The sequence below is a fragment of the Malania oleifera genome, chromosome 9 (genome assembly GCF_029873635.1).
Source record: "Malania oleifera isolate guangnan ecotype guangnan chromosome 9, ASM2987363v1, whole genome shotgun sequence".
Lineage (NCBI taxonomy): Eukaryota > Viridiplantae > Streptophyta > Magnoliopsida > Santalales > Ximeniaceae > Malania > Malania oleifera.
In genome coordinates, this window is record NC_080425.1 from 24333660 (window position 1) to 24358981 (window position 25322).

At 35.6% G+C, this 25322-nt stretch overlaps 1 protein-coding gene across 1 annotated transcript; it reads right to left on the reverse strand.

The window, feature by feature from the left end:
• Positions 1 to 7696: 7696 nt before the first annotated feature.
• On the reverse strand, positions 7697 to 21636 carry LOC131164590 (oligopeptide transporter 4-like). Its single transcript, XM_058121887.1, has 6 exons — positions 21066 to 21636; positions 20879 to 20976; positions 9883 to 10446; positions 9263 to 9515; positions 8842 to 9024; positions 7697 to 8470 (listed from the first exon to the last, which is right to left on the reverse strand). The coding sequence occupies exons 1-6, from the start codon at positions 21594 to 21596 to the stop codon at positions 7856 to 7858; spliced, it is 2244 nt and encodes a 747-aa protein (XP_057977870.1). The 5' UTR covers positions 21597 to 21636; the 3' UTR covers positions 7697 to 7855.
• Between the last annotated feature and the right edge of the window lie 3686 nt (positions 21637 to 25322).

A 25322-nucleotide genomic window follows, 5' to 3' on the forward strand; every position in this document is an offset into this window, starting at 1 on the left:
TGGGTTGTGTACATACACCATGAGAGTTGGGCTTTGTGGGGCATGCGTGCATGAGTGCTGGGCTATATATACTGAGCCAGTGTGTGTATTGGGAAGAAAAAAAAAAAAAGAGGCCAAGCCTTGATTTGACCCGACCATGCAAGAGAGCCGCGTGAGAGATGCTAGCATGTGAAGAGGCAGCAAGGCAGAAAAATTGAAAAAGAAAAGATGGGAGCGGGCTAGGCCTTATCATGGACAATGTGTGCACTGGGAGCTAAAACAAAAGGTTAGAAAAGGGGTAGGTGGCTAGGGTTTTGGGAAGGCTTTTTAGAAAGGCTGCAGAGGGTTGCGTGTGAGGGTTTTTTTTCTTGTTCCTTGGGAGCTACGCCGCAAGACACAATAGGAAGGAGACCCGAGCATCTCCATCTCACCTACGACCACTCGCCCTCCCTCTCCTCTCTCTCTCTCTCTCTCTCTCTCTCTCTCTCTCTCTCTCTCTCTCTCTCCCTCTCTTCTTCTTGGTTACTCTATTTTAATGCTTGTTTTAAATACATTGTTTGGATAATTTTATTGTTGCATTAAATTAATGTTTACTTTATTAGTTGAGTAGTTTATTAGTTTAGTTAATTTCTTATCCTTTAATTTGTTATTTTGAATGCTTCAAGTTTGAATTAATTTATTGTTTTAACTAGGTATACATCTTTCTCTCTCTTTTTGTTTTGAATGTTAACTAATGTTTGGTTTTATATTTATTATTAAAGTTAGTTTGTTTTTCTTTTCTTTTTTTAAAGTCATTGATGGGATTGAATATTATTTGAGTTGCTTTTATTATTAAAGTCAGTTTGTTTTTATTTTTATTTAAGGCCATTAAATCTAGTTTGAGTTATATTTATTGTGGAGCTTAGTTTGTTTCTATTTAAAGTTAGTGTTGGAATTAAACATTGGTTTAAGTTAATTAGTGTGTTTAGTCTATTTCATTGTTGAAGAATTCCTTATTGTTTATTTACTTCTTGTTCCTCATTTTAATATTTAGTTGAGTCGATTAGTGGATTGGGTATTTTTGTTTACGTTAGTGTTGGGCTTATTTATGCTTAAGACATTGTTAGACTAAGTTTATTTTTAGTTGAGCCAGTGCTAATTTTAGTTTATGTTCGTTTGTGTCATTTTAACTCTACCACAAATTCTCTGAAAACCCAAGATTTCGAATCTGAACTATGTTCAGTAAAATGTTTTCTCATTTTATTCTTTATATTTTTACACAAGTTTGAAACTGAACTGCATTCTCTGAGGAGACGATTTGGCCTTTTTGGACTAATTATTACACAACGTAACTCCTATACTTTGGACAGTTTTTGCGCTGCTCATTTTTAGAAGTGAGTCACATGAGGTTCAGAGAAAGTAGTAGAATTATTATGTGGTGATGCAGATTTTATATTTTGATATGAATTGAAGAATGAGTTAGTAGAAGGTGAATATGAAAAGGTTTGTGAAATAGGAAACATAAAGGAATGATTTTCAAGATTTTGTGGTAACACTTGGAAAGGAAAAATTGTTTCATGGAATATGACATTCTGAGAAACAAATATCTTATTAGTGTTTAGATCCATGAGTTTATAACCCTTAATATCATAATGATATCCTAGGAATATACACTTAGTGGTGTCAAATTTCTGTCTGTGACTAGTTAAAGTTGATGCAAAGCAAAGGCAGCCAAAAACTTTTAAATGAGAAAGGTTAAGTGTTTTTGTTAAAAAGCTTTTCAAAAGGGGTTTTATTTTGAAGTAGAGGATTGGGAATTCTATTGATTATGTGTGTTGCAGTAAGCACACAGTCACTCCAAAAAATTAAATGGTAGATTTGCTTGAAACATTAAGGTTCTAGCAGTGCTCAGTAGATGTTGATGTTTTCTCTCCATAACACCATTTTGTTGTGGAGTTTCTACACAATTTATCTGATGCAAAATACCATATTTGTGATAAAATTTTTTGAGTAAGAATTATGGTCCATTATCAGACCTTGTAGCTTTGACAGAAGACGAAAATTGGTTTGCTATCATTTTACAGGAAGTTTTGACTAAAGATGGCACTTTTAATTTAGCTTTAATCATGTATACCCAAGTACACCTTATGAAGTCATCGACAATAGTTAAAAAAATATCTAAAACCAGAATAAGAAGTAGTGCCAAAAGAACCCCATATATCACAATGGATCAAATCGAAACTTTTATTAGACTTACTTTGTGAACAGAAAAAGGAAGCCTTCTTTGCTTTGCTAAAGAACATATGTCACAAACATTTGTACAATCAAAAGTGATAGCAGAGTCAATCTATTTGAGGGAATGTAATCGATCTTGAACTAGATACATGTCCTAATCTACAATGCCATATATCTAATTGTTTGTGAGTAGAAGATAAAGCAAAAGGTATAGAATTAAACTGATATGAATTGTAGGTTTTAGCTTTTAATGAAGGTTGAGTCAGATGGTAAAGTCCTTCTTTTTCAAGGGCAATCCCAATCATCTTCTCCACTGACTGGTCCTATAAAAGACAATGAGAAGTAGTAAAGGTAAGAGAAATATTAGATTGTGAGTTTGGAAACAGATAATAGATTAAATGAAAAGTGAGGAACACACAAGATAGTATGTAAAAAAAAAAAAAAAGGAATCTGAGAGACATACAGTACCAATATGTGTAGCTGAAACCGTAGTACCATTAGGAAGATTTATGGATGCATTAATTGGTTTAGGTGTAGAATGATATAAAAGTAGTGAACAGATCATATGATACGTTGCACCCATGTCAAGAATCCAATATAAATTGGAATTTGGCTTAGAAGCAACATAATTACAAGAAAATAAAGTTGGTTTAAGTGTAGATTGCACTTTACCAGAATAGTGAGAGGTGGTGACTAGGTTAACAGCTAGTTGGACATTATTTTGGTTGGAAGAATTGGGCTGTGTTGAATTTACAAGTGCCATTAGTTTATTAAATTCCTCTGGAGTGAAACAAACCTTTTATTGCTCATTACTATTTTGATTGTAGACCTCTGGAGTTGTAATGGCAGCATGAACAGAAGCCACATTTCTTTTTCCCTTTGGTCCATTCCAGCCAGGGGGATAATCATGAAGTTGGAAACATTTGTCCACTGTGTGGCCATTATAGCTTATCACACGCCTAAATTGTGTAATTAAGTGTTTTAATTCATGCATTGAAACTTATATTTTTAATTAAATACCTAATTATTCTCAATATTTTAACATTTTGTTTTATTTATAATATTTGGGTTTTATTGAGTAATTTATGAATTTTTGGTATTTTATTATTGTAAGGTAAGTTATGGATGCTAAAGCCGACAATACTTCATAATCTGGACATAACTTTCATGTTTGAGCTTTGATTGAAATGATTAAAAATGCTTTGGAAAGCCGAGAAAGTGCTCTACAACTTTTGTGTTTTGAGCTTTGGGAGATACGAGTTTTAGGAAGGTCAAAATCATCCTTATGCGTTGGGGAAAAAAAAGGAAAAAAAAAGAAACAAATAAAGAAAAGGAATATATATATATATATATATATATATATATATATATATTTGGTTTGATTTGACTCAACCATGTAGTCGGGTCCTTTTTTCTTTTGGCGCTGGACGTATAGGGTTTTAGGAGGGGGGGAGGCTTTATATATTTTGTTTTTTCCCTCTCTTGATGGCAGCCTCCCTCTCCCTCTTCTCTTCTCCTAACTCAACTCTCATCTCTTCCTTTCTCTTCATTCTTCCCTTCACTCTCCCTTCTCTCCTCTATCGGTTTTCCATTCTCTTTCAGCCCTCTCTAACTTTCCCTTTCCCTGTCTTCTCTTTACCTCACTCTTTTTCTCTTTCTCTTTTCGTTTCCCCTCTCTGCTGCTCCCTCATCCGTCTTCCACTGCTGCTATCTTCCTTCTACCCTAATCAAACTGCTACAACCCGAGGCCCCCCCCCCCCACCACTTCTGCTGTCTCTCGGATCTCTCTTGTCGTCCTTTGCTGTGTGTCAAGCTGCTTCTGAGTGTCGCCAACCTAAGAACCTAAGAGCATCCTTGCTGTGTTGCTGAAGGACCCAAAGCTCCTACTGTGTTGCTACGTGCTGCTCTTCCTAAGGAACCCAAGAGGCCCTCCTTGCTGCTGCTGTTTCAACACACACGGCAAACCACACTTCTCTCTTTCTCTCTTTTTTTTTATTCTTTCTTTTAATTAGTTAATTGAGTATTGTTAATTTTTAGTAGAAATTCCCTTAAAGTTTTAATTTTTAAATCTTGTTTGGGTATTATTATTAAAGTTTATTTATTTTCTTTCTCTTCTTAATCAATATCATCATTAGAGTTAATTTTTGCTTAGGTGATTTTTTCATTAAAGTTCGGTTTGATCTCTTGAAAAAAAAAAAAAAGGAAAAAAAAATCTTCTTTAGGATTTAAATTCTGTTGGGTTCTATTTAATTTAAGTTCAGTTTAATTAAAGTTCTGAATTTTTATCATGTTTTAGTTTATTGCTTAAGTTCTTAAAGAGTTAATTTTGGTTTGCATTCTTGATTGCGTTAAATTTTAGTTTTTATTTGAGTTTGTGTTTGATTGAGGTTGTTAGAATTGCATGCTTAAACTACATAGTGAAGTTATTTTCTTTAAGTTTTTTTTTTTTTCGAAGTTCAAACGTGGGTTTTAATTCTTACTTTGTTGATTAAACGTAGGATTGTTTCTCGTTGTTAATTTAGCTGTTAAATTTTGTGCGTGTTAGGATTCATAATTTAAATTTCACGTTCTTTTAATTCGTCAAAAAAAGAATCTCAAACATCCCAGAAAACCCAAATCTAGATATGTTTAGTAAATCTTAATTTCTTATTTTCTGTTGGAATTACACGAAATTTGGAATTAGACTGCATTCTCTGAGGAGACGATCTAACTTTTGGATTAAGTATTACACAAATGAACTCCTATACTTGGGATAGCTTCCGAGTTGCTCATATTTCGAGTGAGTCAATAGCTACAATGAGTACAGTGTAGGGTAGATTTCTTTGGTTTGTCTTTGAAAGATTTTGGCTAGTAATTCTACTAATTGAATTGCTTTGCCATCAAAGCATGAGTCTCATTATATGTAGCAGAATTCTTAAGATGCCTCTGACTTTCTTCTTGAAGCAGTAGAGAGAAAACCTTGGACATGTTTGGTAATGGAACCATTAGCAGCAATTGGCTTCTGATAGAGGCATAGGAATCATTTAGCCCCACCAAAAATTTGAGTACATAATCAGATTGCTGTCTAATTTGTAGAAAGTTGAAAAGTTCGCAAGTGCATGTTGCCACCTTGCCACATGTGCATGTTGGAAATGGCCTATAGCTAATGTTCTCGTCCCAAAGGGTCTTAAAGGTATTGAAATAACCAGTAACAGAAAAAGCACCCTGACTGATGCAACTCAAAGATTTCTTAAGATGGAAAACCCTTGGTCCATCCCTCCTGAGATATCTTGCTTTAAGCTTATTCCAAAGATCAACAACAGATACCACAAACAGCAAGTTATTTCGTATTTCTTTTCAAATAGAATTCATCAATCAAGAAAGAACCAGATTATTTACCCTTAACCATGTTGTGTGTTTAACAAGTTGATCAGTAGAGGGAGAAGCAATCAAACCATCAATAAATTGTACCTTGTTCTTGACTATCAAACGACTCCATGCAACATAGTTCTCTCCATTGAAGATTTCTGATACTAGCAAAGCACCGAGATTGTCGCTTGGATGTAGGTAATATGGACTCGATGAGTCATCTGAAGGATTCACAAGAGATGGACTGACAAGAGGAGAATTGCTAGAACTCATTTTCAAGAATTTATTCAAGAAAATGCAAGAAATGTAGGATTCTCAAGAAAAACATTCCTGAGCAAAATTTGCAATGCAAATTTCAAAATTTAGGAAAGAAAATGAGCAGAAGCAAGGATGGTTTTCAATCTGATTTAGGAGAAAAAATAAGCGAAAGTAGGTATGCTTTGTAAGAACAGAGGAATGATGCTTGTGCTACAACTACTGCTTTTTGTGCAATGTCTCTAATACCATGTTGAGAATCTGAGCTTGGTGAAGAAAAGTATATTAAAAAAAAAAAAAAAAAACAGAGAAGGCAAAAGGTAGTACTGAATTGTGAATGAATACATTTTTTGCATCAGACTTGAGTCCTATTTACAATACATCAAATAAGAAAATAAACTAATTACTAATCTCTTCTAACTAATTCTTCTCTTCTAACTTTCGTTAACTAATCTCTTCTAACTAAATCTTCTCTTCTAACTTTCTTTCTATTTTAAGTCTTTCTTCTTTCCTTTTTAATTCCATGCTCTCAATATGAGATGGAACACTCCAACAATAATATCATCGGGATCCTTAATGATAACTTTATCACGATAATCTAATTCTTGGAAAATTTTGACAAGCTCACCGTAATAAGTTGATAGAGGTCGACGAGCTTGTTGGTGGTGAAGGCATGTTGATTTAGTGCAAAGAGTTGTGTCTCATCCAATCCTTCATAGAATGCTTTCGTAAGAGCACTCCAGATTTCCCTTGCGATACGCAATTGCAGATAACACTTCATTATCTTTAGCGACATGGAGGTCAGCAACCAACCCTTGACCTTTTGATTCTCTGTATACCACTTTCCATAGGTAGCATCAATTTCCTTCGGTGGATTAGTTTTACCCATAATATATTCGAGCTTCTCACGTCCAGCAATGCATCTCTAATATTTGGGATCACACATCATAGTTAACTTCGGTGAGGACAACTCCAGCATGGAAGCCAGGATTTTCGGATTGGATATGGACTATTATTGGGGTTTGTGGTTCGAGAGTAGAGGATTCGGGAGCAATATGGTGGAAGTTGTTTGCTGCAATGTTTGTTCAAGGCAATTGCAGTTTACAGAGAGAGAGAGAGAGAGAGAGATGCAGGTGGTTTGATTCGGAGCTGTAAGTGGTTCGATTTGGAGCTACAGGTCGTTCGATTTGGTGGCGATGGCGCGCTTACACCTCCTTGTCAGAATAACAAACAGCGGCTATTTGTGACAGTTTGGAGGGAGGTTTTCAAGAGGGTCTAATACCAAGTCAAATCTTGGTATTATTCATCATGTCTATTGCTTTACAATATTGCGGGCATAAATAGCCACTATACATAAATGGAATGCTAAAGTTTATGATTACAAATCTGTTAACCATCTAGGAAACATATTTACAATCAATCTATATATGGAAGAATACCAACAAGTAAAGTCAAAACTTCTAGAATCTTTAACATTTAGAAGTATGAATTGTGGCCTCTCAAATAGTTTGAAAATTGAGTTTCTCTTAGGCGTAGCTGGATATGATTTTCATTTTCTGCAGTGCCGCCATAGCTAAATTGGAAATAAAAGGCAAATCAGAAAATGGGGCAAAAGTCACATAAGCAGCAGCACTTGTTTTGTAATAAAGTCGGTAGGATTTATCAGATTCTGTGTGGCTTTTTATTAACCACACTGTGCCACCCTAAAAAATGTGCCACTTGCCATCTTCGTCCCCTCCATGGTATCTTCAACCTGCTCGAGGCCCAAGTAGTCATGTTCAGTGCGAACGACGGTTCGCCCCATTTAGTTTGGTTTGAAACTCAATAGTGCTTGGGCTACTGTACAATATGAATTTGTCACTTTTTAGTCTATACATTTTAGATTCGACAATGGCATTGCTTTTACTTGTGAAAGTAAATTCTGTATAAATATTATGAAGCATACAACACAACTATCTCCTTGATCTACTTGTACCATAACCATATATATTTGTTAATTCCATGCTGTGCAGTTCCTCGTAGTGAAGCATGCGTGAAATAGGAATACAAGAAGCATTAATTAGTTCACTGGACACCCATCTACCACTATGCCCTTGGCTGTTGGACAAGCTGCCAATTCACAGTGTTCACCTTTTGTACCCCACCAAGTCAAACTTTTGTTCTCCATGCTCAGTGAGAAGTACAATAGCACCGCCATGAAAGCCACTCCAGCATCTAGAGCAGCTGACAGAATGTAATTGTATCTCTGCCACCATTGCTTTCGGTAACGGAAGATGAAAAAGTTGAATATTGTTCCAACTATGATCCAGGAGTTGTAGTTTAGTGATGTTGCTGGTGGCATCATACTTGTCGCTCCCAGAAGGACTGGAAGGTTAATAAGAGGAATCCATGATTGCTTGGGGAATGCCTTGTGAAATAGCCAAACTACAACTGGACCCAATGCACCCCCCAGGAAGAACCAATTCATGGCCTGATAGTTTCCAAGAGTTCCAAATATCCTTTTGGGTCCTGCGAGACCCCATATAACTGATGCATCGAAGAATACCCGGTCACCAGGGCATGTCCAAGGACTGTCTGGTGGAAGGAGGTCATCCTGGCATATGTTCTCGATAGAGTTCAGCAGCCACCAGGCCACCGAAAGGTTAATTGTTCCAGCAATAACTGTTCCTATGAACTGCATTGTAGACAATTGAGGCAAGATAGGTGAAGGTTATATCAGCAATTTGTGCTTGAAAAACCAATGTGTTGAGAAAAAGTTGTTTAAAGAAGCGATCTTGTAAGATGCTTTGTGATATCTGATCTATAATTAAGGCCACAAAGTTGTGGTTAAATACGTGCAAGCATTTGCTGAAAATCTTGGATGATTTGCTTGTGCACCGTACGTGTTTGTTATGCAGCGGTGTCATTAATGGTGCCATTTTAGGTTTTGAGGGGGAGTGGCTATTTTTTGAGTTCATTCTGTTTATTAAAAAAACCTGTTGCCATTTTTATTTTTGGTAGATGGCAGCTTGCTTGAGATGATAAAACAAAATGTACAAAATGTACCTGCACTAAGAACATTGATTTCGGGGGGATCTTCATGTAATGTCCTAACTTGAAATCACTGAGGAAGGAAACAGCCTGAGCCATGCTCATATAACCATAGGTTTTGAAACATACATTTGCTATTGGTTTCCCTGGTAATATTACTCCCATGACGTATTCTGTGATTATGTTGAGCCCTGGCGTCTGCATACAACATTAAAGCATCAATGACGGAACTGCGCATTTTACACAAATTTAAAAAAAAAAAAAAAAAAGGGAAATTGCTTCCTTATTGATGTACTTATTAAGGGCACAATAATACTATCTTGCTTCAATCACAAAGGTAAGAAAAAAGTGTGATCTTACTAAGTCAAACTAGTTGAAACTAGAACTAAGCCCAAGATCTAATTCCCGTGCTGCAGATTAAGAGAAGTTGAAGTACCTGGTTTGTCGTGGCGGTAATGATGCTGATTGGGAGTGTGAAAATAAAGGCCATTGCACAAGCAAAGAGGAGTCCCCACCACGGCATCTGAACCTGATCATTCAGAAAGATGCAGAGCACGAGAGAGACTGCAAGGCTCACCGCAAGCAAGAAATGAAACCAACAAGAAGGAATATCCTTGTATTTCCTCATCAATCTGGTATGAATATCCTCTTTGCCTTTGTAAGAAGCACGGAACCTCTCGTAGATTTCTCTGTTTATGGTTCAACATAATGTGAGTGCACTTTCATAGAAGTTTAAAAATATTGGAAGAATGAGTAAAGTGGTCTTTTGCTAATGGGCATTTGTATATATGATTGTTTGTCAACTCTTATATATTCACTGTTGAGAATTGATCTTCCCATGTACAAGCATGTCATAACATGCATGCACTAAACGGAACTTTAAAGGAAAAAAAAAAAACTATAGTTGACTGAAAGCATTGAAATTATTCTCGTTGTGTAGTCTGAGAAAACTTGGTTTATTACTACATTTTTATGCGAAATAGTTCTGTATCTGTCCAAATATTGTTTCACTTGGGAAAAATTTTCAAAGAAAAAACTTAAGAATGAGTATATCACCTTCCATAGAAGAAAGCCACATGAGTGAGGGTGGATGCAATAGTGGCGAAGCCGAAGCCATAGGTGAGAGCAAAAAATGTGCTTAGATGAATCCGGCCATGCTCATTATACTTCACTAAATCCATCTCAAACTTGTCATTCACAATAGCTGATATGTTATACTTTTGGCCTTGGGCTGTGAACAAGTGCGACGAGAATATGGCGAATTTTTGCGCACCATAAAGGTCTAGCCCCCAGTAGGCTATGGGGATGGCGACATACATTATCAAGGCATAGCCGACGAAGACATTGACAATGGCAAAGAAAGGGCAGATGAGGGGACTGAACAGGAAGGATGCCACGGCAGACCAGTCGAGTGTTAAGGCGCCAACACCAAGGCCCTTCATGCCTGAGCCGATTTGCTGGGCAGTGACTGACTTGGAGAATGCCCAGCAGACCCATGATATGTTGGTTAGTGTTGAGAAGAGGTAGCCTGGGAACACATACCAGGAAAAGCTACAGACTAGAACTATTACAAAGAACTTCGCCCTCGACATGCGCTGCTCATCTTTCTCGTGCAATGCCCTGCAAAATTAAGATCAAAGTGCATCCTGCATATTAGTTTAATAAACTAAAAAAGAAAAAAAAAAAAAAAACATCATTAACATTTTGGTTTGTGCTATTTGTTGCATATTCAACTTTGGAGTGCTGCAACTCTAACAAGGACCTGATCTGATTCTAGCTTAAGAATCAGATCAGTAGGGGAGCTTTTTCTTAAGGAAAGTCTATAGGGGAGCTTTCACTGCCCTTATCAATAGGGGAAGAGCTTTTTCTTAAGCGGGCTGTGTAATCTCGCAAGAGTTACGAGGAGAGTGGAGACATGAGCAAACTAATACGCGTGGTCTTCTTCTTCTTCTTCTTCTTCTTCTTCTTCAGTTTATCACATACGGAAAGTTAGAAAATCTCTCTTAATTCTCTGATTAGAAATCTGCAAATGTGGAAGAGATAGACTTCTGTCCCTAATTGGATTCTTGTGATACGTTGCAGTGTGAAGCTTTGTTTTGAAGAAGCATGTTGTACGGTTCCAGATTGTGTAAAGTTTGCCGCTGTTCAGTTCTATTTTTTAAAATATTCAGTTTCAGGAATAGTTGGCCTTAAGTAATTAGTCCGAGCTCTTGAGTTGAGCTGCAGTTTAGTTCTACCTGATCGAGATTTGTTTTTCTTTATTATATTTCTGCTCCGGGTCTTTGGATTTGTGTTAGTGTGCTCTACTTTTTCTCTCCGTGTGGGTAGTAGATGAACACAACTTGAGGTCATTATATTTGATTTTGGGTTAGGGGTCACTTGTTACGTAACCAGTCACCATTCACCATTCACCAACTTGAATCATAGATTGAAAATGAAGGGAAATAAAATAATAATTATAAAATATAATTAAAATAATAAAACAACAAAGTAATACAAATTAAAAATACTATAACAAAAATAAAAAATTATTATAATTTAAATTTCATACATCAATTTATTCTAGTTTTAAGTAAAAGTATAGATAAAATGAATGATTTAATTCGAAAAAGTGGCTTTTATTAGATAAATCACGTGGGGAAGGATGAGTTCTTTTAATTTTATAAAATTGGTCAAACTTTGTAATAATTATATATATATTTTTTTAACAATCCTCCACTAGGAATCTGCTCTCTTATATGTGAGAATTAAGTCATTAAAAAAGATGCATGCGTCAGCTTAATTGCCAATAATTCTTTTTTAAAAAAAAGTTTTGTTTTCAAAAAAAAAAAAAAACCCTACTAGGAATCTATGTAGGATTTGTATCCCAAAGGATATGTCCCAAATGAATGATATGGGTATATGTCCATATGAAGGGTATATGTCCATATGTTAAAGGATATGAATGGATGTATTTATGGATTAGCAGGAAAGTTAGCTTAGTATTAATAAGATATTATGGAGGAAGTTGGAAGGTTATTCCTATATCATATATTAGCTACTGTTATAGGGAGTAGCTGGAGGGGCATGCTAACATTAGGTTAAACCAAGAAAAGAAAGCTAAAAGAGAGAGAAGTAGAAAACCTCAAAAGGGCTAGCTCTATGTATGGTGACTTCTCATAAGCTCTAACTGAAAATTGATGTGAGCTGCAGAGAAAAACTAGGAAGAAAGGAATTGTCCTCTCTCTGCCTTTACTTCTCTAATCATCAGGAGATCCCATAGATCTGGTGAAGGAAGGAAAGAGAAGGAAAAGTAGGAGAAACAATTTCTTCGAATTCTCCAGATGTTCTTCTTGATAGGTTCAATATGGTTGATTTCAGTATGTAAAGTTTATAATTTATGATTTATTTATTTTCCGCATAAAAGTTATTAATGTGAAGTTCATGATAATTAAAGATCTGTTGGCTGTTATTCATAAAAGATTTCTAACATGTGGCATCGGAGTCATGTTGGAATTATCATGAACTTCCTTCATATATAGATCACTTATGGTTATTTTGTTTGATCTTATTATGGTCTTATGGGTAAAATTTGTTGGTATATTGTTTACTAGAATCAACTGAAAATATATGTGCTATTTGCTGGATTTTTGGGATAATAGTGGACTAAAATTATGTTTTTGAAATACTGAGCTTGTTATTCGAACAAAATTGTTGACGATTTTGTTAGACTTTCAGAAAATCATCGACAGATTGAGATACCGAGAGCAGATTTTCTGAGCTTTAGAAAACAGTCGATGGTTTGTCTAAAGCAGCTTGAAACCGTCAACGGTTTTCCCCTGTATAGTGATATTAAAGTAGGGATGCTGAATGATATACATGCAAATAATTTTATTATAACTTTATTAATAATGAAACACTCACATGTTATGCATGCATAAGCTAGAGAATTTTACATGAAAGTAAGTTAGTAAAAATTCTTATATTGGGGAATTGATTATCTGTTGTAAATTATGGATAAATCTTTGATGAGTAAGGTATCAATCAATGTTTCTATTATGGTTAGCATGTTGTCACCAAAGTGATCTTACTGAGAAGAGTTGTAAACATTGATTGAAATATAATCTGGCAAAGAGTAATAACAAAATGGTTATTTGAATATTATGGCTGGCCCAAAGGTGCACCAACTTTCAAATAATCATTGAGTAAATCAGGATAACCAAAAGAATGGTAGTGAGATTGGGATGCCTGCCCAAAGGTGATAGACCAATCGAACTTTATAAAGGTTATCAATTATGCCTGGATGAATGAAAATTACCAGTAAATGTAAGGGTTAGTATATTACATAAGTTGATCCAAAGATTGAAAGCAATTTACTAATGAAAAGTTTAAACTCAAAGTATTAATGTAGTGACCATTTTGTGTAAGAACAGGTAAACTTCGAAGGCTTCATCAATGAAGCCATTGTTCTTGTCGACAAAGGTCCTCAAATTCTTCGTCGCCAAAATTCAGAGTCTCGTCAATATAAAGATACCGAGTGTATTATAAAACATCAGAATAGGCTTCGTAACCGAAGGAGCCGGTTTGTTGACGAAATGTGTGGATGATTCGTTGACAAAGGCGCCGTCTCGTCGATGAATTGGACTTGGTCAAGGGTCTATAAATATGATATTTTGTTGCTTCATTGCTAAAAAAACCTCAAAACCTCTCTCTTTAAAATTCAAATTCTCTCTCTTTCTCTAGGATTTCAGGCTGTTAGTTGCCGGAATCAATGATCCAACGCTACCATGTGGATCAGGAAGAGAATCTCTACATTTTTAGCGGATCAAAAATTCGTTTCGAGGATTTTCGGGTTTTGACCCAAAACCAAGGTAAGGGTTCGATTTCAGTTTTGTTTCTGTATATATGTAGTAGTAAGAATAGTGAAGTAGAGTTCTTGGATGTTTAGGTTTTGGGAACTCAGTTCGTAGTTTTGGAGCCGTAGAGTTCGTATTTTGGTATTCGAGAAAAGGTAAGTGGATTTTGTTTATATTAGTTATTTTTGAAATCGGAATCAGTAAACATGTAGTTTACGATGGTATGTATGTTTTGGTTATTTATTTGGGAAAATCTATCGAGTAAAAATGCAGGATTTTCGGGTTACAATTTTTGAAAAAATTTGGGGTTTCGAATATCATCTCTATTTCGGTTGGAAAATCATATGTTATATAAAATGATAGTAATGAGATGACCGTACCTGTATTTGTATTAAATTGTATTTCTCGAATTGAAAACGATATAATTGTTGTATACTCAAATAAGTGTGGAATGAACTATTGTATGTAAAATGCTCTAGGCTTTGTAAAACAGATAGGGGCCACTAATTACCGTACGCTGATGGGTATAGGAACATGAGTTCCAAAATTGTTCCAGGTTTTGTAAAATTTTGCCACTTCTTGGCTAATTACTGTGGGCAACTGCCATGTCTCGGCTAAATACCGTGGGCGAGAGTGTTCGGCTCTATATCCAAGGATGTGAAATATCACCTGATCTTTCCAATTAGTCACCGATGGGTGTGAGTTGACATTGTAGTGGCAACGATATCTCTGTGGGGCTTCAACTACTGCTAAGTTATTGAGTGCTTGTATTAGGATGATATCATTGTGAGGCTTCAGTTATTGTAGGGTATCGGGTCCTTGAGTGTCACGACACTAACCGTATGTTTGGTATCGTATGTATTGGAACTGGATTGTGAAAATACTGGAACTGTATTTTTTTATGTTTTACATCAAAATAACACTTGTATGTCACACACTGATATAACCTTCTTTCTTCCTTACTGAGAGGTGTCTCACCCCAAATATACAAATATTTTTCAGGTCCTTCGGGTAGCCGAAACTAGCATCCTAGAGTTCAGGAACGTGGGTGTTGGTTAGCTAAGTAGTGTACTTGTGTAAGTACTGATAATTGTTGTAACCGGGTAGTCATTGTTGGGTTTTGTAAACACCTGGGGTATGTACTTTATTTTGGAGCATAAACTCCAGTCATGTATAGACTTTGGTATGGTACGTTGTATGGTATGATTTATGTATTAGAAATAATATTTTTGCTGCGTATTTGATGTGTAGGGATATGTACATGAATGTGTATAGGGTGTACGTGTACCCCACGAGGATGGACCCCTATTCAAAGTAGTATCATGTATGTTTTAAATGATACATAGACAGGTTAGGTTACTAAAATCACACTTGCGATCCATCCACGGGTTTGGGGCGTGACATTGTGTTATTGCAGTGTTTATTCCTGTTTCATTGCATTCGCCGGCTTCTTCTATTCTGATCTTCAATGAGACAAATTTTTCTAACTGGAATGAGCATATTCAGTTTCACCTTGGTGTTCTGGATCTGTACTTAGCTTTGCGAATGGATTAATCGGCTGCTATTACTAAATCCAATAGTTCGTAGTAGCGAGCTTTGTATAAGTCATGGGAAAGGTCGAATAGATTAAGTATGATGTTTATGTGGATGTGTATAGAAAATAATATTAAATCAACACTCCCTCAACTAGATAATGCAAAGGAATATCTTAAGGCTATGGAGGATAGATTTCGTTTAGCAGATAAGTCTCTTGCAGGAAGGTTGATGGCTGAACTAACCACAATGAAATTTGATGGTAGTAAAGGAAAGAATGAACATGTCCTAAAAATGACTAATCTGATTGCTAGACTTAATACTCTAGGAATGAATATTGATGAAAGCTTCCTTGTTCAGTTTATTCTGAATTATCTGCATCCTTAGTACAAGCCTTTTTGAGATTCACTATAACACAATTAAAGAAAAATGGAATGTGAATGAGTTGGCAAGCATGTTAGTTTAAGAAGAGGCAAGACTCAAACAACAAGGACAACATTCAGTAAATGTCATGAATCATACAGCTAGAAGTAAAGGAAAGAAAACAAATAAAGGTTTAAAAAAAGATCCATTGAAGGTGGCGAGTACTTTGTATGGTGGTGAGGCTCGCAAGAAGGAATATTATGGTCCCAAGTGTTACTTTTGTCGTGGCTATGGGCATTTAAAGAAAAGTTGCCCGAAACGTAAAGCATGGTTTGAAAGAAAAGGAAAGCTTTTAGCTTATGTATGTTTCGAATCAAACATGACACAAGTTCCTTCTAACACTTGGTGGATTGACTCTAGTTCTACTATTCATGTTTCCAATTCAATGCAGGGATACCTTACGATCTAGAGCATAAAGAAAAATGAACACACGATAGTCTTGGGGAATGGAAATCAAGTTCTTGTTATTGGTGCTGGAACTGTTCGTTTGTATCTAGAATCGGGTCATTATTTAGACATGTTTGATACTTTTTATGTTCCAAATATTTCTAGAAACTTAATTTCCATGTCTAGATTAGACAATGATGGTTATGGTATGTACTTTGAACATAAAAGCTTTCATCTTATGAAAGATAACTTATGTGTTGGCTCTGGTGTTTTGTATGAGGGGTTGTATAAATTTAATCTTAATGAAAAGTTTGCTGAAACACTCCTCACTCTGCATCATAATATTGGAACTAAGCATAGTAGAATTAATGAAAATTCTTCTTTCTTGTGGCATAAAAGATTGAGTCATATATCTAGGGAAAGAATGGAGAGATTAGTAAAGGATTAGGTTCTTACAAACCTTGATTTTACTGATTTCGATGAATGTATTGATTGCATTAAAGGAAAGCAAACTAAACATATAAATAAAGGAGCCACAAGAAGTGGAAATATACTGAAAATTGTTCATACTGATATATGTGGACCTTTTGACTCACAATCTTTAGGTGAAGAAAATTATTTTATTACCTTTATTGATGATTTTTCATGGCATGGTTATATCTATTTGTTGCATGAAAAGTCTTAGGTAATAGATGCTTTAAAGGCATATGTTGCTGAAGTAGAGCGACAATTAGATAGGAAAGTGAAGATCATAAGATCTGATAGAGGTGATGAGTATTATGGTAGGTATGATGGGATTAAACAATGTCCGAGACCATTTGCTAAATTTCTAGAACAACATGGTATTTTTGCTCATTACACAATGTCTGGTACGCCTCAGTAGAACAGTGTGGTTAAAAGGAGAAATCGTACTTTTATGAAAATGGTTAGGAGTATGTTGAATAATTCCTTAGTACCCATTTCATTATGGATGGAAGCCCTTAAAACAGCAGTGTATGTACTCAATTAGATTCCTAGTAAGGCATTTCAGAAAACTCCTTTTGAATTGTGGACGGGAAGGAAACTGAGTTTAAGGCAATTTCATGTTTGGGGTTGTCCAGTAGAGATTAGAGTCTATAATCCAAATGAAAGTAAATTGGATTCTAGGACTTTGAGTTGATACTTTATTGGATACCCAGAAAAGTCTAAAGGGTATAGGTTTTATTGTCCTAACCATAGTATGAGAATAGTAGAAACCAGTAATGCAAAGTTCCTTGAAAATGGTGAAATTAATGGGAGTGATATATCACGAAAGGTGGTCATTAAAGAAATTCAGGTTCCTATACCAATATCTAGACCTTTGACAGACATTGTTATTCCTTTAGTTGTTGAAAGGCATGATAGCATCGAACAACAATCTAATGATGTGTCACTTCGTAATGAAAATGCCACCATTGAGCCAATTACAGAACAATCACAAGAAATAGTATTAAGGAGATCCCAAAGAGTAAGGAAGCTAGCTATTTCTGATGATTATTTAATATATCTGCAAGAGACTGATTATGATTTAGGAACTAGTAAGGATCCAATTACGTTTTCACAAGCCATTAAAAGTGAAGATTCTGAAAAGTGGATCAATGTCATAAATGATGAGTTGAAATCTATGGAACTGACTAAAGTCTGGGACATTGTTGATTTTCCTGAAGGGTTCAAAACAGTTGGGTGTAAATGGGTCTTTAAGACTAAACACGACTGTAATAGCAACATTGAACGATATAAAACTAGACTTGTAGCAAAGGATTTCACTCAGAGGGAAGATATTGACTATAAAGAGACATTTTCTCCTATGTCTAAAAAGGACTCTCTTAGAATCATAATGGCTTTGGTGGCTCATTTTGATTTAGAGTTGCATCAAATGGATATGAAAATTGCTTTTCTAAATGGGAATTTAGATGAAGAGATATATATGGATCTTCCTGAAGGTTTGATGATTGAAGGAAAGGAGCATATGGTTTGCAAATTAAAGAAATCAATATATGGACTTAAACAAGCTTCCAGACAATGGTATTATAAGTTTCATGATACCATCGTGACTTTTGGTTTTAAGGAAACTACCGTTGATCAGTGTATATGCCTAAAGGTCAATGGGACCAAGTTTATCTTCCTGATTCTATATGTTGATGATATTTTATTTGCCAGTAGTGATCTTGATTTATTGAATGATACTAAGAGATTTCTTTTGATGAACTTTGAAATGAAAGATATGGATGAGGCAACTTATATGATTGGAATTGAAATATTCCGAGACAGATCACTTGGACTGTTAGGGTTGTCTCAGAAAGGATATATCAACAAAGTTCTAGAAAGATTTCATATGACTGATTGTAAACCAACCCCTGCTCCTATTTGTAAAGGGGACAAGTTCAGTGCAAAGAACTTTCTATAGAATGAATTAGAAAAGAAAAGTATGGAGAATATTCCTTTTACATCTGTTGTTGGGAGTTTGATGTATGTGCAGAATTGTATTAGACCAGATATTAGTTTTGCAGTTGGAATGCTCGAGAGGTACCAAAGTAATCCCGGAATGGAGCATTGGAAAGCTGCAAAGGAAGTCTTAAGGTACTTGAAAGGAACCAGACACTGTATACTCACATATAAGAGAACGGATCAGTTGGAGGTGGTTGGCTACTCCGACTCAGATTTTGCTGGATGCGTCGATAGTTGAAAGTCAACATGTGGTTATTTGTTCCAATTAGCTGGAGGAGTAATATTATGGAAAAGCGCCAAATAGAATTTCATAGCAGCATCTACTATGGAAGCTGAACTTGTGGCGTGATTTGAGGCCACGATTCAGGCTTTGTGGTTGCGGAACTTTATCTCAGTACTTGAGATCATTGACAGTATAGCCAAGCCACTGAGAATTTATTGTAATAATTCCACAATAGTCTTTTTCTCCAAAACGACAAATACTCTAATGGCGCTAAGCATATAGAGCTCAAGTATTTGACCGTTAAAGAGGAAGTTCGGAAACAGACAGTGCTTATAGAACATATAAGGACTGAGCTCATGATAGCATATCTTTCAACGAAGGGATTGATACCAAAGACATTTAAAGAATATGCTGATCACATGGGTCTTTGTTGTAATCCTTGATGCATGATAGTGGATCTTTATAGTTTGTTCTATAACATGTATGATGATATCAATAAAAGTGTTTCTGAACATTATTTTTGTTTACCATCAATCACGTGATTATGGAGATAAAATACTATTAAACAGAAATGGTCTTTGACAAAGATATCACAGGGACAGTATGGTAACTTCCTATTATGAATCATAGTTAAGTAGTTTATTAGTATTGTGGTACATCGAAGGGAAGATGTCGCTCTAATGATATTTTCTACCATGACTCATGCTAATGGGTTGCTTAATTATGATATTATGGATCATAGTTAAGCTAATGTTTTGTGCATATTATGGTCATTTGTTAATCCATATCAATATCATTCATATGGGTCAAGTGGGAGAATGTAGGATTTATATCCCAAAGGATATGTCTCATATGAATGATATGTGTCCCTCATGAAGGGTATATGCCCATATCTTAAAGGATATGAATGGATGTATTTATGGATTAGCAGGAAAGTTAGCTTAGTATTAATGAGATACTATGGAGGAAGTTGGAAGGTTATTCCTATATCATATATTAGCTACTGTTATGGGGAGTAGCTAGAGGAGCATGGTAACATTAGGTTAAACCAAGAAAAGAGAGCTAAAAGAGAGAGAAGTAGAAAACCTCAAAAGGGTTAGTTGTATGTATGGTGACTTCTCATAAGTTATAGCTGAAAATTGATGTGAGCTGCAAAGAAAAGATAGGAATAAAGGAATTGTCCTCTCTTTGCCTCTACTTCTCTAATCATCAAAAGATCTCATGTATCTGATGAAGGAAGGAAAGAGGAGGAAAAGTTGAAGAAACGATTTTTTCAAATTTTTCGAGTGTTCTACTTGATAGGTTCAATATGACTAATTTCGGTATGTAAAGTTTATAGTTTATGATTTATTTATATTCCGCATGAAAGTTATTAATGTGAAGTTCATGGTAACTGAAAATCTGTTGGCTGTTATTCATAAAAGATTTCTAAAAACCTAATATCTTCTCTATATATAAAAAAGAATTATGTTCTTTAATATTTTCATGAAAAGTGCAACCATTTATTTAGTTGTGAGCAATTATATTCTTTTTATTTAAAATGTTCAAAAAATATATAAATGCTAACTCAAATTTTTTTTGTAATTCTATGAAAATAAAAATGAGAATATTTTTCAAAAATAAATAAACCCTAAATATAATGGAATATTTTTACAAAAAAAAAAAAAAAATATTTGTTCACAATTTAACATGTTCTAAAATTTGTAATAATAAAACACAAAAAATAAATAAAGTGATTGACTATTCAAGGAAGACAAGTAGATGGGTGGCTGTTGAAGTCAAAATCCCTATTGCACCTTTTCCTTTTTTTCTTTTTTCTTTTTTGTACCCAACTACAGTATGAATCTTCTAATGGAAATAGTAATCCAAAATATTTCCACTTTCTAGTAATAATTAGGTTGACTTCAAGATGCCAAAATTGTGTTTAAAAAAATTATAAAAGTTACATTTGATGAAGTATAGTAGAATGAAATTTTCAAAGAAAAATATTAAAAATTATTTTTTTGAAAAAAAAAAATCTATCTCATTCCTTATATCCTATATATTTGACATTTTAATGGAATCAATCAATATATATATAGACATAAAGTTGTGGGAGATGTGATTCCTTGGCACTATCAGAGCAGAGGATTAGTCACTGATGAAGCAATAGAGTTTTTGGGCGGAACTGAAGCAATATCCATACCGGAAAAGCGAGACCTGAACCAGAGTGCTCGGCCACCACATGTGAGCCGGCTCCACTACATACTTCCTCAGCAGCCCAGCCCAACCGTATCCCAACACCTGCAATGCACTGCCCCTTTTATCCTCGCTTTCAAATTTAATTTTGCTTCCAAAAAAATTAAAGCATTGATGAATTAATACGTGCGAACCTGAGTAGTGATGATAAGAATCCAGGCAGCCAGGAATGAAATATGCCGGCGGTAAAATGCCTTGATTATGTTTACGATGCCGACGGCGTAGGCCGACCCGGACCCGAAAGCGCTTCCCGCGTTGGCGAATATTGAGATGAGGACGTGCTCCTTCATGTTGAACGGGCCCGGGTTGACGGAGAAGACCCGGCCTCCGAGCCCCGGGATCCGAAACTGGGAAGTGGGTAGAACGGCGGCCAAGAAGTGGCCGATGGGGAGGCTGACCACCTGGACTGTGATCTGGGTTATGACGAGAGGCTCCGTGCGGTAGGAGAAGAATTGGTTGAGGAAGGAGAGGAGGGCGCAGGACAGGATTCCCAGGAACCACATCCGGAAGGTCCAAACGGGTAGGGTCGAGTCGTCGGTGTTGGTTACGGTTAGTCGGACTTGTTCGATGGGAGATATGTCGTCATGGTCGCTGCCGGTGGCGGAGATGGCGGTGGTGGGTTTTTCCTGCCTGGGGAATGACGTTTCTAGCTCAAGGGTGCCCATGACGAGGAAAGGAGCGGCGGTGGCGGAGGTGCTGGGCGGTTGGTTCGATATGGGGATGAGGTTCTTAATATATATAATATAATATAATATAATTGTTTACTTCCATGTGGGGATGATTTGACTTCAGTGACTTGTGAATCGGGAGTTCACACTGTTGCACCGTTGACCAGGATATTAGAGCAAAAGCTTGTACTGTACGAACAACCACTGTTTCTCCAACATTTAAAACTATACGAAAAAATTAATAAACAGTTATGGGCAAAAGCATATCTAAAATTTTTAAAATTTTACAAATCTTTCTTAAAATGTAATAGCACATAGACAAGTCATAAAATTTTAAATTAAGAGAATAGATATAATTACTTTATAAATGATGCATCTATTCAAAGAAATTTTCAAAAATTACATAGACAAGTCATAAAATTTTAAATTAAGAGAATAGATATAATTACTTTATAAATGATGCATCTACTCAAAGAAATTTTCAAAAATTTTGAAATCTTATGAAAGTTTTATTTTTATTTATTTTTTTTTTATACTAAATATTAAGAAAAGCTTCTTTAATTTTTTATTTTTTCTTGTTTTATTGGAAATGATAATTGCAATTGAACCGTGTAATGAAAAGTCCATTCTCATTTTATATTTATTTTCATCCTTTCTTAAAATTAGAATATGACACTTCCAATTATTATTATTTTTTTTGGAAGACAAGATTGAAAAAATGGTGCCGATGATCATTTAAATTGATTTTTTTTTTTGGGTTGTGTAATGTTTATCATTATAGTCAATTATTTGAATTCAGATTCATATACAAAAATGTCTTTTTATTTTATTTTATTTGGGCTTCAACGTAATTGCTAAAAGAGAGACTCCATCTAAATAGAATAAATATATTTATTGAAAAACTTATGTACAAAGGAATACAACCAACTCTCATTTATTTATACACATTGAGTTGATATTCTAGTGTATGTAAATGGCGGGAACAAAAAATTTTACAACTGAATAACAAACTCTTCCACCTCATTTCATCACACGAGATTCTCCAGTTCAACAACCTTCCATGTGCTTTTGTTTTTGAGCAACTAGAACTTCTAACACTCCCCCTCAAGATGGATCATAGATATCTATCATTCCCATCTTGCATATGAGCTTTCTAAACTAGTTGAAGCCTACAGGCTTTGTCATGATATCAACCACCTGGTTGTGCGATCTAACATGTAGCACACGAATTACACATGCTTGTAATTTCTCCCTCACTGTGTGAGAAAAAAGTTCAATGTGTTTTGTCCTTTCATGAAAAATAGGATTAGAAGATATGTGAATTGCGGCTTGATTATCACAAAACAATAGTGCAGCTTGTGAGTGATTAATTCTGAAGTTAGGTAGCAGATTCCTTAACCAACATTGTTCACAAATAGCTACTGCCATCGCCCTATATTCTACTTCTGCTGAAGATCTTAAGATAGTTTGCTGCTTTTTAGACTTCTAACTAATCAAGTTATCCCCTAAAAATACTGTGTAACCCGTGATGGATCTCCTAGTGTCGTGACACCCTGCCCAATCACTATCAGTGTACACTTTAAGATGGAAATTAGGGGCAGCAGAGGAGAAAAATAGGTCTAGACCAAGAGTTCCTTTAATAGACTGCACCGCTCATATGTGTTGCGGCTCTCATGTGAGGCTCTCTTGGTGTTTCCATAAATTGGATTAACTTCTGCACTGCATAAACCAAATCTGGTTTGGTAATTGTCAAATAAATCAAATGCCCAATCAACCTTCTATACTGAGATGGATCTAAAAGCTTAGCACCTTCATCTTTGGTTAAGACCAAATGTTGCTACATAAGAAAACTTGAGTGGTTTAGCACCTAACAAGCCACAATCTTGAACTATATCTTGAGCATACTTCCTCTAGCATAAATCAATTCTAGCTTTAGATCTAGCTGTCTCTAAGTCGAGAAAATACTTCAAATCCCCCAAGTCTTTCAACTTGAAATGACTATTGAGGAATGACTTCAATTCAGCTACTGTAACTCCATTATTACTTGCTCTCAAAATGTCATCCACATAAACAAGTAACACAATAAAGAAGTACCAGTTTGCTCAATTGGTAAAAACAAAATAATCAGCTTGTGACTATGCAAAATCGTGTGCTAACAAGGTGTTGGAAAACTTAGCAAACCATTGTCAAGGTGCTTATTTGAGGCCATATAGAGACTTCTTTAATCAACACACCAATGACTCCCCCTTGCTGTCAAATCCAAGGGGAAGAGACATGTACACTTCTTCATCTATATCACCATTTAAGAAGGCTTACAACTGGCATAAACTCCACTGTTTGACAGCAGGAATAGATAAAAGAAGTCTCATGAAAGTCAGTTTTGCAACGGTGTTGAATGTCACCAAAAAATCAAGGCCTTCTTCCTAAGTATATCCTTTAGCTACGATCCTAGCCTTGTACCTCTCAAATGATCCATCTAATTTGAGTTTAATTTTGTAAACCCACTTACAACCAATGACATGTTTGTTGTGAGGAAGGGGTTTCAAAATCCAGGTGCTTGTCTCCTCTAGTGCTCGAATATCTGCAGTCATAGCCTCTCGCCAATGGGAAAATTGCACTACTTGCTGGTAATTTTGAGGTTCAGATAGGGAGGAAATAGAAAGAGCAAGAGTTTGTGTGCTGAAGACAACCTGCAATAAGTTAGAGATGCAGAAATGGGGTAGGGAGTGCCTGCCTATGAAGAAGATGAAGGAGGAAGAACCAAAGAAACCGTCGACAGTTTCTTGCATATGAGCTTTATAAACTAGTTGAAGCCTAGAGGCTTTTTCATGATATCAACCACCTGGTTGGGTGATCAAACATGAAGAACACGAATTAAACATATTTCTCCCTCATTGTATGAGAATCAAGTTCGATGTGTTTTGTCCCTTTGTGAAAAATAAGATTAGAAGATATGTGAATTGCTACTTGATTATCACAAAACAATAGTGCAACTTGTGAGTGATTAATTCTGAAGTTAGGTAGCAGATTCCTTAACCAACTTAGTTCACAAACAGCTACTGTCATCGCCCTGTATTCTACTTCTAAGCCGAGAAAATACTTACTTAAATCAATTCTAAGCTTTTAATTAAGTAATCAAGTTAATTAAGTAATCAAATTTGCACTACACAAGCCAAATCTAGTCTGGTAATTGTCAAATAAATCAAATGCCCAATCAACCTTCTATACTGAGATGGATCTGAAAGCTTAGCACCTTCATCTTTGGTTAAGACCAAATGTTGCTACATAAGAAAACTTGAGTGGTTTAGCACCTAATAAGCCACAATCTTGAACTATATCATGAGCATACTTCCTCTGGCATAAATTAATTCTAGCTTTAGATCTCACAGCCTTTAAATCGAGAAAATACTTCAAATCCCCCAAGTCTTTCAACTTGAAATGAATATTGAGGAATGACTTCAATTCAGCTACTGTAACTCCATTATTACTTGCTCTCAAAATGTCATCCACATAAACAAGTAACATAATAAAGAAGTACTAGTTTGCTTAATTGGTAAAAATAAAGTAATCAGCTTGTGACTGTTCAAAACTGTGTGCTAACAAGGTGCTGGAAAACCTAGCAAACCATTGTCGGGATGCTTATTTGAGGCCATAGAGAGACTTCTTTAATTGACACACCAATGACTCCCCCTTTCTGTCAAATCCAAGGGGAAGAGACATGTA

Coding starts and splice junctions, on each gene's coding strand:
- LOC131164590 (XM_058121887.1), bottom strand. CDS start 21,596: ATGGGCACCCTTGAGCTAGAAACGTCATTCCCCAGGCAGGAAAAACCC. Junction 20,977..21,065: donor TTCTTATCATCACTACTCAG/GTTCGCACGTAT, acceptor AGTGCATTGCAG/GTGTTGGGATACGGTTGGGC. Junction 10,447..20,878: donor GTTCAGGTCTCGCTTTTCCG/GTATGGATATTG, acceptor TTAATTTTGCAG/GGCATTGCACGAGAAAGATG.